General features: G+C 45.6%; 1 protein-coding gene across 1 annotated transcript in view; it reads left to right on the top strand.

Moving 5' to 3' along the window:
- Positions 1 to 14,901, top strand: part of Slc12a8 (solute carrier family 12 member 8) — a 161,708-nt gene that overhangs the window by 144,372 nt on the left and 2,435 nt on the right. Inside the window, exons 11-12 of the mRNA XM_075955462.1 lie at positions 2,534 to 2,651; positions 8,928 to 8,988. Of these exons, the coding sequence (XP_075811577.1) occupies positions 2,534 to 2,651; positions 8,928 to 8,988 (179 nt within the window). The remainder of the gene's footprint in view (positions 1 to 2,533; positions 2,652 to 8,927; positions 8,989 to 14,901) is intronic.

Genomic DNA, 14,901 nt, shown 5'->3' with positions numbered 1-14,901 from the left:
TGATGGTGCTGCCAGCTCTAGGTGCAGCTTGACCTCCTTAGACCACGGTTTATCAGTTTTTGTGTGCTAACCCTGGGAAGACGTGCCTCCAGGCAGGTGTCTCGGAGGATTGGGGAATTCCCTTCAGTGACAGTCCCTATTTCAATTTAGGCTCTTTCCTTTTCAATAAATTTGTGTTTTCACAAAATGGCCCCTTTAACGGGTGGGGTCTTGCCCTGAGGATATCTTTCCTGTCGTCTCATCACAAAGCAGAATGTTTCTTTTTAACAGTTATAGCCTCTTTTTCAGCATGCTTCTTAGTCTCGTAGTTTAACTTATTAAACTCTTATCTGCTGCGGGAGCTACTTTTGCTCCTTCAGCCAATAGCCTTTGAGATACCAGCCCACTGGGGTGTGGTATCTTTTGCTTTAAAAATAAGTGGCGGCAGCCCTCTTGCTCTCTTGCTGCTTGCTTCATATTCTGATTGTGGCTATCAGACGCTTTTCCTGGTCGTGCAGGAGGCTGTTGTCTAGCATGGTAATCTGTAAGTTTTTTCCCTTTAAATAAATAACCCTTTTATTAATCATAATTCCAAATTGGTGTGGGATTGTTTTGTTTTGTGACTTATTTTTTTACTTATCCTCGACAAACCATACCTTACTTCAATCTTTATGTTCAACTTTATTTATTTATTTATTATTGTGTATGCAACATTCTCCCTCCATGTGTGCCTGCAGGCCAGAAGAGGGCACCAGATCTCATTGGAGATGGACGTGAGCCATCATGTGGTTGCTGGGAATTGAACTCAAGACCTCTAGAAGAGCAGTCAGTGCTCTTAACCTCTGAGCCATCTCCACATCCCCTTATGTTCAACTTTTTATATATTTTCACTGACCTAAAAAAGAACAGCAGAAAGAGCATACCGTAGCCTGGATACTCTCCTGTCTTGAAATTCCTCTACCAAACAAATTAATCTGTCCTCTTTACATTCAGCTTCACTAAAGTCCTTAGAACACGGGCAGAATAAGTCTCAGTATTGGCCAAAATGGCACATGAATGTTTAAGATAGTGTCCTTGTTTCTGTTGGAAACTCCGGGAGCTGGGTCTCCACTGTCTGAATTTCTATTGGCATTCTTGTCTTCCAAGCGCCTACCAGAGTGGTCAATTAGTCTTCACTTACTGCATTCAAAGACTTTATGATCACAACGTTCCAAATGCTTCTCCATGCTGCCCGAAAAACCAGCTTCAGAGTGCTAAGAACCTTGTGGTCAGGTTCATCACAGCAAGGACTCCACTTCTGGTACAAATTTTCTGTCATAGTTAGGTTTCTTGTTACTCTAGCAAAAGCAACTAAAGAGGAAAGGGACTTATTTTGGCTCATTGTTTGAGGATGCAATCCATCATTACTGAGAACCCTTGCAGCAGGAGCTTGAAGTAGCTAGTCACGTTGTATCCACAGTCAGAGAGCAGAGGAAAATGAATGTCTGTGCTCAGCTGGCTTCCTCCTTCTTCTGCTGTCTAGGACCAAAGCCTGGGGGATGGTACCTTCCCTTGGTCTTAACACCTCAGTTAATCTAATCTAAATCACCTCCACAGTCGTGCGGAGGGGCTAACCTAATCTAAAGAAATTCCTCCCAGGTATCTAGAGGGTTGCCCCCTCTCCTGATCCCAGATCCTGTCAAGTTAGCAGCCACTGTAACCACCTTTCTTGGTTTGCTTTCTAAGGATGTGATAAACACTGACCAAAGGAACCTTGGGGAGGAAAGGCTTTATCTCAGTTTACAGTTTATAGTCCACCATGAGAAGAAGTCAGGACAAAACTCAAGGCAGGAAGCTGGAGGAAGGAACTGAAGCAGAGACCATGGCATGCTCCCCATAGCTTGTTCAGTCTGCTTTCTTATACACCCCAGAACCACCCACTCAGTGGTGGAACTCTCTGCAGTTGCTGGGCCGTTCCCCATCAATCAACAATAGTTTTAAAAAAGCCTTGCTGAGTGGTGGTGGTGCACACCTTTAATCCTAGCACTGGGAGGCAGAGGCAGGAGGATCTCTGTGAGTTCAAGGCTAACCTGGCCTACAAGAGCTAATTCCAGGACAGGCTCCAAAGCTACAGAGAAACCCTGTCCTGAAAAACAAAACACAAAACAAAATCAAAAACCAACCAAACAAACAAAATGCCTAGAGACTAATCTTATTTAGGTATTTTTTCAACTGGGTTCCCTATTCCCAGATGACCCTAGTGCACCTTGACAAAATTAAAACAAGCAAAACAAACAAACAAACAAAACCCACATAACTAGCACACTACCACAGTAAGTAAACTTCATTATTTATCTATTGTAAGTAAACTTTAATTATTCAGACTTTCCTTTTATTATAAGTATTTTTATCTACTTTTATTTATTTATTTACTTTTATTATTTATAAGTAAATTTTAATTATTAAGGGTTCAAATGTTGTTCTGAGACCTCTGTCTCCTGAGGTCTTTGTCTTGTATTTTGTTTGCCCTGTACAAAGCCATCAGGGGACTTACTCTTCCTATCTGTTTCTGTAGGCTGTTGCATCCCTTCTCATCATGTTTGTGATCCAGTGGGTCTATACCCTGGTTAGCATGGGTGTTGCCGTCATTGTATATTTCTACATTGGCCAGGCCAGTCCAGGTCTTTACCTTGGTAAGTAGCTAAATCACTGTGCTACCCTCTCCCTTATTTTTTTTCTAGTTTTCATTGATGAGCCTTATGTTTAAAAAAATGACATATACATCATTATAAATGAAATACACTAGAATTAATTTTTGATTTTTCCAAATTAAAATGGATGGCAACAATGGTGAAAGATCCAAGGCTAAAATAATACATTGAAATAAAGTATACTGATGTTGTATAATGTTATGCATTTCCTAGGCTATGAGTTAATGCTATCATATCATTTGAAGCTAGACTGGGTTAAGTTTAAAATGTATAATATAAGCCCTAAGCTAACTACTAGGTAATAGAGTGAAGAGTTCTAGCCAATAAGACAACAGAGGTAAAAAAAAAAAAAGAATGGAAAAAAAGTATTAAGAGATGGCTCAGTGGGTAAAGACACTGATGCAAGGCCTGACAACCTGAGTTTGATCCTCAGGACTCACATAGTAAAAAGATAAAACTGACTCCTACAAGTTATCCTTTGGCCTCCACACAGGTACTGTAGCAGGTGTGTGTGTGTACATACATGAAAATAAATAAAATAAACATAATTTTAAAAATTAAAAGCACATCAAAGACAAAAAAGTAAAAATAAGCATAGTGCAGAATATTTATTGATAATAAAAAACAAAGACATGACATGAAGTGCATGCCAGCTTATGGTCAGCAGAAGTGGGAAGTCAACCTGAGTTAAACAAAGAACATCAGTGATTTATATTAGCACATCTATATTGAATATCACAGTAAATATAGCTAGTCTAAACATCCCCAGTTAAGTGACAGTTGAATAAAAAAGAGTGACCCAACTATATGCTGCATACCAGAAACTTCTTTTAATTCATACATTTATTTTTGCAGTGCTGATTATCAAACCCGGGGCCCTTATATACTAGGAAAGTACTTTGTCCTTGAACTACATCCCCAGCTAAAGAAATCTGTTTTAAATAAATAACATACAAATAGGATAAAACTAAAAAAGATGTGAGGCTAATGCCAATCAAAAGACAGCTAAAGTGGCTTTATTAACATCAGACAGATATTAAAGTAAAAGCTGTTGCCACTGATCAAGAGGATCACTTGATAAAGATGAGGGGGAACACTCATGAAGAATACATAATAAACCTAACCTTCATGCCCTTAAAAGCAGAGCTTTGGAATCTCATAGAATGAAGGGAAAATAGAAAAGTTCATAGCCACATATTTCAGCATCTGCTTCCCAATAATTGATACATGTAGGCATGCAGTTAGCAAGGCCACAGAAGACTTGAGTAATGCTGTCAACAAGCTGTTCTAATATTCATGGCCTAGTCTCTCCACAAACTGCAAAAGTCACATTCTTTTCAGTAACAGGAAACACTCACCAGGATATTACCGGGCACAAAGTTTTGGTAAATTTAAAAGTATTTAGGTCACTTGAAGAAAATATTTCTCTGAAAGGGGAAATAATTAGAAATAAATAACAGGAAGGTAATGGGAAAATCCCCAACTATCTAGAAGCTAAAAAAATTACTAAATGACTAAGAACAGTAAGTAAGTTATAGAAACCAGCTGAAGTTTCAAAGAAGAAAACAGAACTGAAGTTGCAAAATATTTTGAACCGAATAAAACCAAAAATGCAAAATATCAAAGTTATAAGATATAGATAATAGAAATTCATAGCAACACGCGTGTAGATCATCAAATAAGAAAGTTCTCAAAACAGTGATCCAAAGCCTCCACTTTGAACTTAAGAAATTAGGAAAAATGCCGGGCGGTGGTGGCTCACGCCTTTAATCCCAGCACTCGGGAGGCAGAGGCAGGCGGATCTCTGTGAGTTCGAGACCAGCCTGGTCTACAAGAGCTAGTTCCAGGACAGGCTCCAAAACCACAGAGAAACCCTGTCTCGAAAAACCAAAAAAAAAAAAAAAAAAGAAATTAGGAAAAAAAGGAAGAAGAAAAAGAGGAGGAGGAAGAGAAAATTAAACCCGAAGTGTCAGGGGTGGGGTGGGACAAGGGCACAAGTAAGTATCATAGGAGAAGTCAGTAAGATACAAAACAGGGGAAAGAAAGAGAACACACTGTTAGTCACTTCTCTGTGCTGTGGGAAACACCAAGACCAGAGCAGCTCACAGGAGAAAGGGTTGATTTGGCCTGAGGGTCCCAGAGGGTAAGAGTCCATTATGGCAGCAAGAAGCAGGCAGCAGGCAGCAGGCATGGAAGCAGGGACTGAATGCTGAGAACTCACATCTTAAAACAGACAGAGAGCACGGAGAATGGGGGGAAGAGGGGGGAAGAGGCTTTAAAACCTCGAAGCTTGCCCCTAGGGACACGCCAGCAAGGCCATATTTCCTAAACTTCCCCAAACAGTGCCCCTGGGGACCAAGGGTCCAAATACTTGTTCTTATGAAGGCTATTCTTATTCAAATTCCCACATCAGTGAAACAAAGTAAAATCAGTAGGCTGCTGGCCAAATCAATCAGGATAAGACACAAATGGCCAAAGCCAGGAATAAAGAGATTATATCATCTATCATAGGAGAGCCTGTGTATATATGAAGATGAAAATAGCCGAGTATAATGGTGCACACCATTGTGATTTCAAAAGTGGCGCGCAAGACAAAGATGCCATAAGACAGAGCTCATAGGAAGGGTCTTTTTATTAGGGGAAAGGGAATGAGAAAGGAGGAGAGGGGGAGACTGGCATCTGGGGACAGGATCAGCAGAAGAGAGAGAGGAGGGAGGGGGAGAAACAAAGAGACAGGCATAGAGTTAGAGAGAGAAAGGAACAGAGAGAGAAAAAGAAAGAGATGGGAGGTGGGCAAGGCCCACCTTTTAAAGGGGAGCACAGGAATGTGCACCGGAGGTGCTCTTAGTGGCTGCAGCTGAGGACATATCCTGTCAGAACCCCAAAGGTAGGCCAGAACAGACACCTGAATACGAATACACACCTTTAATCCCAGAGATTAAAGGCAGATCAAGAGACAGAGGCAGGCAGATCTCTGTGAGTTCAAGGTCAGCCTGGATTACAGAGCAAGTACATTGGCCAGCGAGGGCTACATAAGACCCTGTCTAAAAATATAATACAGGAAATAGAAAATGTCTCTTTTCTAATGATAAAATAATATACCATAAACTGAACAATTTATAAACAACAAAAATTGCTAGGCGGTGGTGGTGCATGCCTTTAATCCCAGCACTCAGGAGGCAGAGGCAGTTGGATCTCTGTGAGTTTGACGCCAGCCTGGTCTACCAGAGCTAGTCCCAGGATAGTCTCCAAAGCTACAGGGAAACCTTGTCTTGAAAAACCAGAAAACAACAACAACAACAACAAATTATTTGGCTAAAGGTTCTGGAGACTGGGAAGCCTCCAGAGGGTACTTAGGTTAAAGCCTAATTGATGCATTATGACACAGAGATAAACATCTTATGACAGATATGGAAGCAGGGGCGGAGAAGAGAGGAAGAGAGAAGAAATGATCTTTTTAACAGAAACCCACTCCCTCGATAACTAACCCACTCTCTAGATAACTAACTCATTTCCTACATAACTATTCTACCCTAGGTAGCTAACCCTCTTCCTAGATAACTAACCCACTCCCAGGATAGAGTGTCACTCCAGTTAAGAGAACAGAGCCACCATGGCTAAACCATTTCAGGATCCTGCCTTTCAATGCTTACAGAGATTAAGTTCCCACACATGAACTTCGGGGGACACATTCAAACCATAGCACATAATTTATATTTTCCTCAACAATAAAGCAATTTTAAAGATGTACTAACAGCTGAGTAATACTCCATTGTGTACATGGACCACATTTTCATTACCTGTTCTCAGTTGGTGGACACCTAGGATGTCACCATTTCCTGGCTATTGTACATTTGCACAATGCAATATTAGTCAGCTATTAAAGATGAAATTATGGAATGTGCAGGTAAATGAATGAAACTGGAGTCATAGTAAGTAAGGTAGCACAAACTAAGACAAATGTGGCATGGTTTCTTTTACATGTGGATGTTAGCTTGGAATCTCTAGATATGTATGACTCATTTGGAATACCCACAGAGGTTAGGAAACTAGTAAGGGACCACTGGGGGTGTGCTTTTAGGAAACTAGTAAGGGACCACTGGGGGTGTGCTTTTAGGAAGCTAGTAAGAACCACTGGGGGTGTGCTTTTAAGAGTGAGAACATGGAATACAGCAATAGAATGGAGGAAGGGAGAATAATGGGACAGGGAAGATTAAATGGAGTGGGAGGTGGGAGGGCAGGGTAGAGCGCGTAAGGGGAAGGGTTGCTACCACTTTTGGAAAAGCCATTCTTACTATTGTAGAAGCTTCATAAAATATACATATACACATATAAAATAGTTTAGTAGTTTAAAATGTAGTCATCCTATAACAGGGGACAATACTCTATCTAACAAGATACCACGGGCTAGCAATTAGAAACCTTAGAACCAGAATGGGTTACCTCTTTTTGAACCCTAGCCCATGAGGTCCCATATAGAACCCAAACCATTACAGGTGATTTCTACTATTCTTGGTTACCCTCTGGAATCTGGCGAGAATCATGGTACTGGAGGGAGGAGAAAGCAATCATCAGCCCATCCAGCTGTGAACCCTGTGAGCTACAGCAACCTGGCAGGACATGCTCACTAGTGCAATAACGGCACAAATGTTATGGGAGTAACCAGTCACTTTCTGCTTGAACTAAAGTCCATTCCATGAGATGGAACCCATATGTGGCACTGGTAATGGGGCCAAGAACCTATGAATGGATAGGTCATAAGCCCTAAGGGAGAACCTAATACTACTAAATAGTGATAGCATTAAAACAACTCCTAATGACTAACCGCTACACACATAGATCAGTGCACCTATCAGCCCCCATCAGAGAAACTTTTTCTTGAAACAGATGGCAACACAGAGATGCTCAACTGGCCGACATCTAGGGAATAAGAGACTGGATTGCTTATCCCTAAATGGGCCATACATACCACATTCCTCACCCCAAGGCTCATGATTGTCTCCGAACAGGGGCAGAAAGATTGTAAGCTGGATGCCCTGCCCACTGCTCCCCTGCAGTGACGGTGATGGACTCTAACCCCCTGGGACCACAAGCCCAAATGAATCCTTCCTTCTGTTAGTTGTCTCGGTTATGATATTATGACAGCAGCAGACAAGTAACTAAAACAGATTGTCGACAAAGGGATTTAGATTTTTTTTTTTAGACAAGGCCTTACTATGTAGCCCACGTTGGCCTAGAGTTCTCTATGTATACTATGTTGGCCTCAAATTCATAGAAATATCTGTCTGCCTCTACCTCCCAAGCGCTAGGATTAAAGGTATTTACCACCACAGCAAGGTGCTTTTATTTGTTTGATTGAGATGGGTCCTGCCTGGTTTGGTAGCCTGTACTATCCTGAAATTCAATATAATGTATAATATAATGCATGTATCATATATAATAATATATTACAAAATAATTATTATATAATATAGTCATATGAATGTTATATATTTGTAAATATTAATATGGTAATGATATATTATTTAAAATATGATTTATAATGTATAATTATGTTTACTAATATATTGATATATAATAATATATAATATGATATATAATATATACATATAGTATGTTGTATATATCTAATAAATAAATGTGTGGTAAATAATGTTATATAAATATCTATTTCACTATACATGTATATTTAAGGTTGAACTTTATTCTGATTGGTGTGTCATACACAAAGGTTATTTTGCCAATTCAAAAAACAAACAAACACCTTACTTCAAACATTTCTATGTTGTTCACTTAACACCTGTTAGAAACTTCCTAAGTGCCAGATCCCATGAGGTTATAAGGAAGAAAAAGCCATGTTCCCTGTTTTCAGAGTGTGTGGTCCTAGTGGAGAGACTGGACAGCACGCATTCGGCACACACATGTGAATCTAAGAATAAGTGTCGTACAAATGTGTTTTCATTCCTAAGGCAGAAGCAGCTTTCTTTGCCGTAGGCTCCACCCGCTCTCCTCCGAAGGAATTTGGAGTTTAGAAAGTAGTTTTCAGGAACCGTACATGAGCAGGAGGCAGGCTGCTGCCAGGCTGTACGACACCAAATGTTCTTTGGGTCAAGTGGGAAAGCGTGATAGTTCTATGTATGTACATACATGTGGAAGTTGTGCGTGAGCATGTTAAGGGGTGTGCAAGCTCCCCATGAAGCTGGGGTTCAAATTATCTATGAAAAATCCTCAAAATGTATGCCCATATCTTCCCCACAGGCTCAGCTTCGAACTTCAGCTTTTTCCGATGGATGAAGTCCCTCCTGATGCCCTCCTGCAGGTCTGTGCCCACTGGGACTGGTAAAAGGATGGATGAGTGTCCCTGTCTTGGGAAGTGCCAAAGGGTCTTGTTCCTTGGGCCTGGACTGTGGTGCAGAACTTTACAATGGAGAAGCTCTGTGAGGCTGGCATTTGCTCCTCAAAACTGTGCACCTAGCATGTGCTCCTCACTGTCCTCCTCCACACTCAACACCCAGCAATGCTCCTCACTGTCCTCCTCCACACTCAGCACCCAGCACGTGCTCCTCACTGTGGTCCTCCACACTCAGCACCCAGCACGTGCTCCTCACTGTGGTCCTCCACACTCAGCACCCAGCACGTGCTCCTCACTGTCCTCCACACTCAGCACCCAGCACGTGCTCCTCACTGTCCTCCTCCACACTCAGCACCCAGCACGTGCTCCTCACTGTCCTCCTCCACACTCAGCACCCACCACGTGCTCCTCACTGTGGTTTTCCACACTCAGCACCCAGCACGTGCTCCTCACTGTCCTCCTCCACACTCAGCACCCAGCAGTGCTCCTCACTGTCCTCCTCCACACTCAGCACCCAAAACGTGCTCCTCACTGTCCTCCTCCACACTCAGCACCCAGCAGTGCTCCTCACTGTCCTACTCCACACTCAGCACCCAGCAGTGCTCCTCACTGTCCTCCTCCACACTCAGCACCCAGCACGTGCTCCTCACTGTCCTCCTCCACACTCAGCACCCAGCACGTGCTCCTCACTGTCCTCCTCCACACTCAGCATCCAGCATGTGCTCCTCATTGTGGTCCTCCACACTCAGCACCCAGCAGTGCTCCTCACTGTCCTCCTCCACACTCAGCACCCAGCACGTGCTCCTCGCTGTGGTCCTCCACACTCAGCACCCAGCACGTGCTCCTCACTGTCCTCCTCCACACTCAGCACCCAGCACATGCTCCTCACTGTCCTCCTCCACACTCAGCACCCGGCACGTGCTCCTCACTGTCCTCCACACTCAGCACCCACCACGTGCTCCTCACTGTGGTCCTCCACACTCAGCACCCAGCACGTGCTCCTCACTGTCCTCTACACTCAGCACCCACCACGTGCTCCTCACTGTGGTCCTCCACACTCAGCACCCAGCACATGCTCCTCACTGTCCTCCTCCACACTCAGCACCCAGCACGTGCTCCTCACTGTCCTCCTCCACACTCAGCACCCAGCACGTGCTCCTCACTGTCCTCCTCCACACTCAGCACCCAGCACGTGCTCCTCACTGTGGTCCTCCACACTCAGCACCCAGCAGTGCTCCTCACTGTCCTCCTCCACACTCAGCACCCAGCACGTGCGCCTCACTGTCCTCCTCCACACTCAGCACCCAGCACGTGCTCCTCACTGTGGTCCTCCACACTCAGCATCCAGCATGTGCTCCTCATTGTGGTCCTCCACACTCAGCACCCAGCACGTGCTCCTCACTGTCCTCCTCCACACTCAGCACCCAGCACGTGCTCCTCACTGTCCTCCTCCACACTCAGCACCCAGCACGTGTTCCTCGCTGTGGTCCTCCACACTCAGCACCCAGCACGTGCTCCTCACTGTCCTCCTCCACACTCAGCACCCAGCAGTGCTCCTCACTGTCCTCCTCCACACTCAGCACCCAGCACGTGCTCCTCACTGTCCTCCTCCACACTCAGCACCCAGCAGTGCTCCTCACTGTCCTCCTCCACACTCAGCACCCAGCACGTGCTCCTCACTGTCCTCCTCCACACTCAGCATCCAGCATGTGCTCCTCATTGTGGTCCTCCACACTCAGCACCCAGCACGTGCTCCTCACTGTCCTCCTCCACACTCAGCACCCAGCACGTGCGCCTCACTGTCCTCCTCCACACTCAGCACCCAGCACGTGTTCCTCGCTGTCCTCCTCCACACTCAGCACCCAGCACATGATCCTCACTGTCCTCCACATTCAGCACCCAGCACGTGCTCCTCACTGTCCTCCTCCACACTCAGCACCCAGCATGTGCTCCTCACTGTCCTCCTCCACACTCAGCACCCACCACGTGCTCCTCACTGTCCTCCTCCACACTCAGCACCCAGCAGTGCTCCTCACTGTGGTCCTCCACACTCAGCACCCAGCACGTGCTCCTCACTGTCCTCCTCCACACTCAGCACCCAGCAGTGCTCCTCACTGTCCTCCTCCACACTCAGCACCCAGCACGTGCTCCTCACTGTCCTCCTCCACATTCAGCACCCAGCACGTGCTCCTCACTGTGGTCCTCCACACTCAGCACCCAGCACGTGCTCCTCACTGTCCTCCTCCACACTCAGCACCCAGCACGTGCTCCTCACTGTCCTCCACACTCAGCACCCAGCACGTGCTCCTCACTGTCCTCCACACTCAGCACCCAGCAATGCTCCTCACTGTCCTCCACACTCAGCACCCAGCAAGTGCTCCTCACTGTCCTCCACACTCAGCACCCAACAGTGCTCCTCACTGTCCTCCTCCACACTCAGCACCCAGCAGTGCTCCTCACTGTCCTCCACACTCAGCACCCAGCACGTGCTCCTCACTGTCCTCCACACTCAGCACCCACCACGTGCTCCTCACTGTCCTCCACACTCAGCACCCAGCACGTGCTCCTCACTGTCCTCCACACTCAGCACCCAGCAATGCTCCTCACTGTCCTACACACTCAGCACCCAGCAAGTGCTCCTCACTGTCCTCCACACTCAGCACCCAGCACGTGCTCCTCACTGTCCTCCACACTCAGCAGTGCTCCTCACTGTCCTCCTCCACACTCAGCACCCAGAAGTGCTCCTCACTGTCCTCCTCCACACTCAGCACCCAGCACGTGCTCCTCATTGTGCCCCACACCTCTCTCCCAGCTCAGCTCGTCAGAACCTCTAGCAGGCTCATGTCCTCTTCCCTTCATGTCCTCAGTCTTCAGGAGCGAGCCTTTATCTGGAGTCTGGGTGTCAGGTCACCAGAGCTGATCTGTCAGGGCTGAGCGAGTTTATAGTCTAAGTCACATTCCCACCAATACTTAATCATGCCCAAGATCAAAACCTAAGGAAATGTGAAACTGGATCTCGTATTTATCATCTCGGGTCAAAGGTAACTGGGTGTCATTGTACTCATGACAGCCACTCTATAAGCCAAGCATGGACAGTCTGTGGAGGACTGCTGTGAGCTTGCCATATGCGCACACGCGTGTGCACACACACACACACACACACACCCCATACACACATACATACCATACACACACACACACACACACACCACCACCACCACCACCACACATTCACGCACGCATCTCGGGCACACACACACACACACAAATACCACACACATGCACACACGCATAACACAGACACATATACCACCACACATACCACACATACATACCACACACACATGCACACATAACATACACACATCACACACACATAACATACACATACCACACACATGCACACACACCACACACACACACACAGAGAGCTTTATCCTGAAGAGAATATTTCCTGCTGCCCCTTCCCTCTGGCTCCTTCCCACCCTAGTTGGATGCCCAAACTTCCTCATCCTTTAAGGCCTTAGGGTTCTGGGAACTACTTCCGCCTTCTCTTCCCTTTCAATATTAGTGAGGAGCCGAAGCTGCAGGCCAGGCAAGTCCGAGCAGAAGGCAGTCCATGGCTTATTTGGTTTCATTTGGATGGTTTGATTTTGAAACTCTAGATGTGTGGTTTGTGTTTGCACAAATATCTGCACTTTCCACGCCCAGACACTACTAATGAAGATTAGGACCCGGTCCCATTGATTCCAGATGTCAGCATAATATCCTTTTTATCTTTGTGTTTTCCTCTTAGGATTTTTTTTATGTGGTAAAACACACATAACATAAAATTTATCACCGAAATCATCTGTAAGTGCATATTCATGGTATTAAATACAATCATTGTCATATGGCCATCGTCACCACTTGTCTCCAGAAGCAAAACTCCACGAACACTGAACCATCACTCAGCACTTCCTGGCATCCATTTTTTTTATAATTATATGCATTGGAAAGGGGAGTGTACGCACATGAGGGCAGGTGCCTGGGGCGGCCCGAGTTATTCCATTCCCCTGGAGTTGGAGTTACAGGCATTTGTAAGCTGCCCGAATTGATTGCTGGGAACAGAACTTGGGTCCTCTGCAAGAGCAGAACTTTCTCTTCAGCACTGACCCACCTCTCCAGCCCCTCTACCCATTCATCCTTTCTGATACAGCTCTCTGAAAACACTGCCAGTCTCTTCAATTGACACAAGAAGTGAGAATTTGGTGCTATAGCTTGGGGCGACAAAGGAAAAGGTGTAGGGGGTGGAAACAAAAGGAGGGCCCACGGGAGAGAATGTGTTTACTGGCTGTTATATGTCCTCCTTGGAGCTGCGGGAAATGTGGGGAGACTGTTGCTTTCTTCCTGTCTGAGGCACTTGGCTGGGTGGCTCAGGTCACAGCTCACCTACACAGATCTCTTTCCCTCATCACCTAGTACTGAGAGAAAGCAGATTCAGTGCAAAGAGGTTTGGTATAGAAGCTGCGTACAAAATTTTAAACTTCAAATATGCGGGTGGGGTTATTTGGTATAATTGATTACAAGAATATAGTTAGTCGTTTCTGGCTGGAAAGCCTAAAAAATGGCCACGGGGTTCACCATGGTCCCTTCAGCTGTACTCTGATTTCCTGGGATGTCACCTCCAAGGTCACTGTATTAGGAAGGTGTTCCTAGGGAAAGATAGCCCTTTGTCAGTCTACAGAGCCCCTCATTCATACGCAGCTCTGGACTAGTGAAGTGGATTGTGGGGGCTTGGCCGAGACAGCACCAAGCTTGCTGGCCTCACCACAGCTCCTGGGTGTGTTCTGTGATGATTTAGAAGAGAGAAGGGCCAAGAAGTAGCTTAAAAATAGAAACTGGTAGCCTTGCTCTGTCGTTTTGACTTTTTCTAAAACGTCCTTCAAAACCAAGGGCAAGTCATTGTTAAGTATGCTTGGGCAGAAGGATTTGCTGCGTTCTGTCCTTTATTATACCTGTTCCTCATGGTTACTCTGTGAGGTGAACCCTGACCTATAGAAGGCTTCCTTCCCGGAAACCCTAGCAGCTGTCCAGATGAGGATCTGCAAGCAGTGCTAAGAAGCTGCTCTCCCTGAGTCCAGAAGAATGCATCTGACTTTTACCTGCTTAAAAAAAAATTTATGATTTTCTAGTGTGGCATTTTGGCCACTTCTGTTTTGCAGATTCCACCCTTACAGGAGCAAATTCAGTTTTCACAAATTCTTAGCCTAACTACTTTAGGTGGTTTTTAACAGATGGCTGTAGCGCCAGGTTCGTATGATGGACACTCCCCGACTCAGCAGCAGTGATGCTGCTGAAATTCTACAGTCTCGTGTCCTCGGACCTCCATCTTTTTACATTGCTTTTCATATCTTGTTTTACATCCCTGATTTGAGTACTTGAACATTACTCTGAGTAAAGTAGCTGATTCTTTTGGGGGGAAGATGTCCAGAGGAAACCTGTACCTCCGGGAAAACTCAATGACATGACAGGCTGTGGACCTGGAAGGGCCATGGAGGGGTAGGAAAACAGAGGTATCCCGAGGCCACTATCTGATGAGGGGCAGGGCTAAGAGCAGCAATACCTTCTTCAGCCGCTGATGCCATCCTCCGGACAGGCCTGGAACATGATCTTCACATTGTATCTGCCTGGATGCAGAGGCTGGTGCCATAGACACCAAATCTGGGCTTCTCTTTGTCTTTGCCACTTTGGTACCCAAAGCCTGGGCACTTTACCTCTGCTGCTTGCTGAGCAACCTTGATGGCCCAGAAACCACTCCTCACTCAACTTCCTTTCTTTTTCCCTTCCTTCTTTCTTTCCTTTCTTCCTTCTCTTCTTTCTCTTCCTTCCTTTCTTTTT

The sequence above is a fragment of the Microtus pennsylvanicus genome, chromosome 1 (genome assembly GCF_037038515.1).
Source record: "Microtus pennsylvanicus isolate mMicPen1 chromosome 1, mMicPen1.hap1, whole genome shotgun sequence".
Classification (NCBI taxonomy): Eukaryota; Metazoa; Chordata; class Mammalia; order Rodentia; family Cricetidae; genus Microtus; species Microtus pennsylvanicus.
This window is presented reverse-complemented; position numbering and strand designations above follow the sequence as displayed.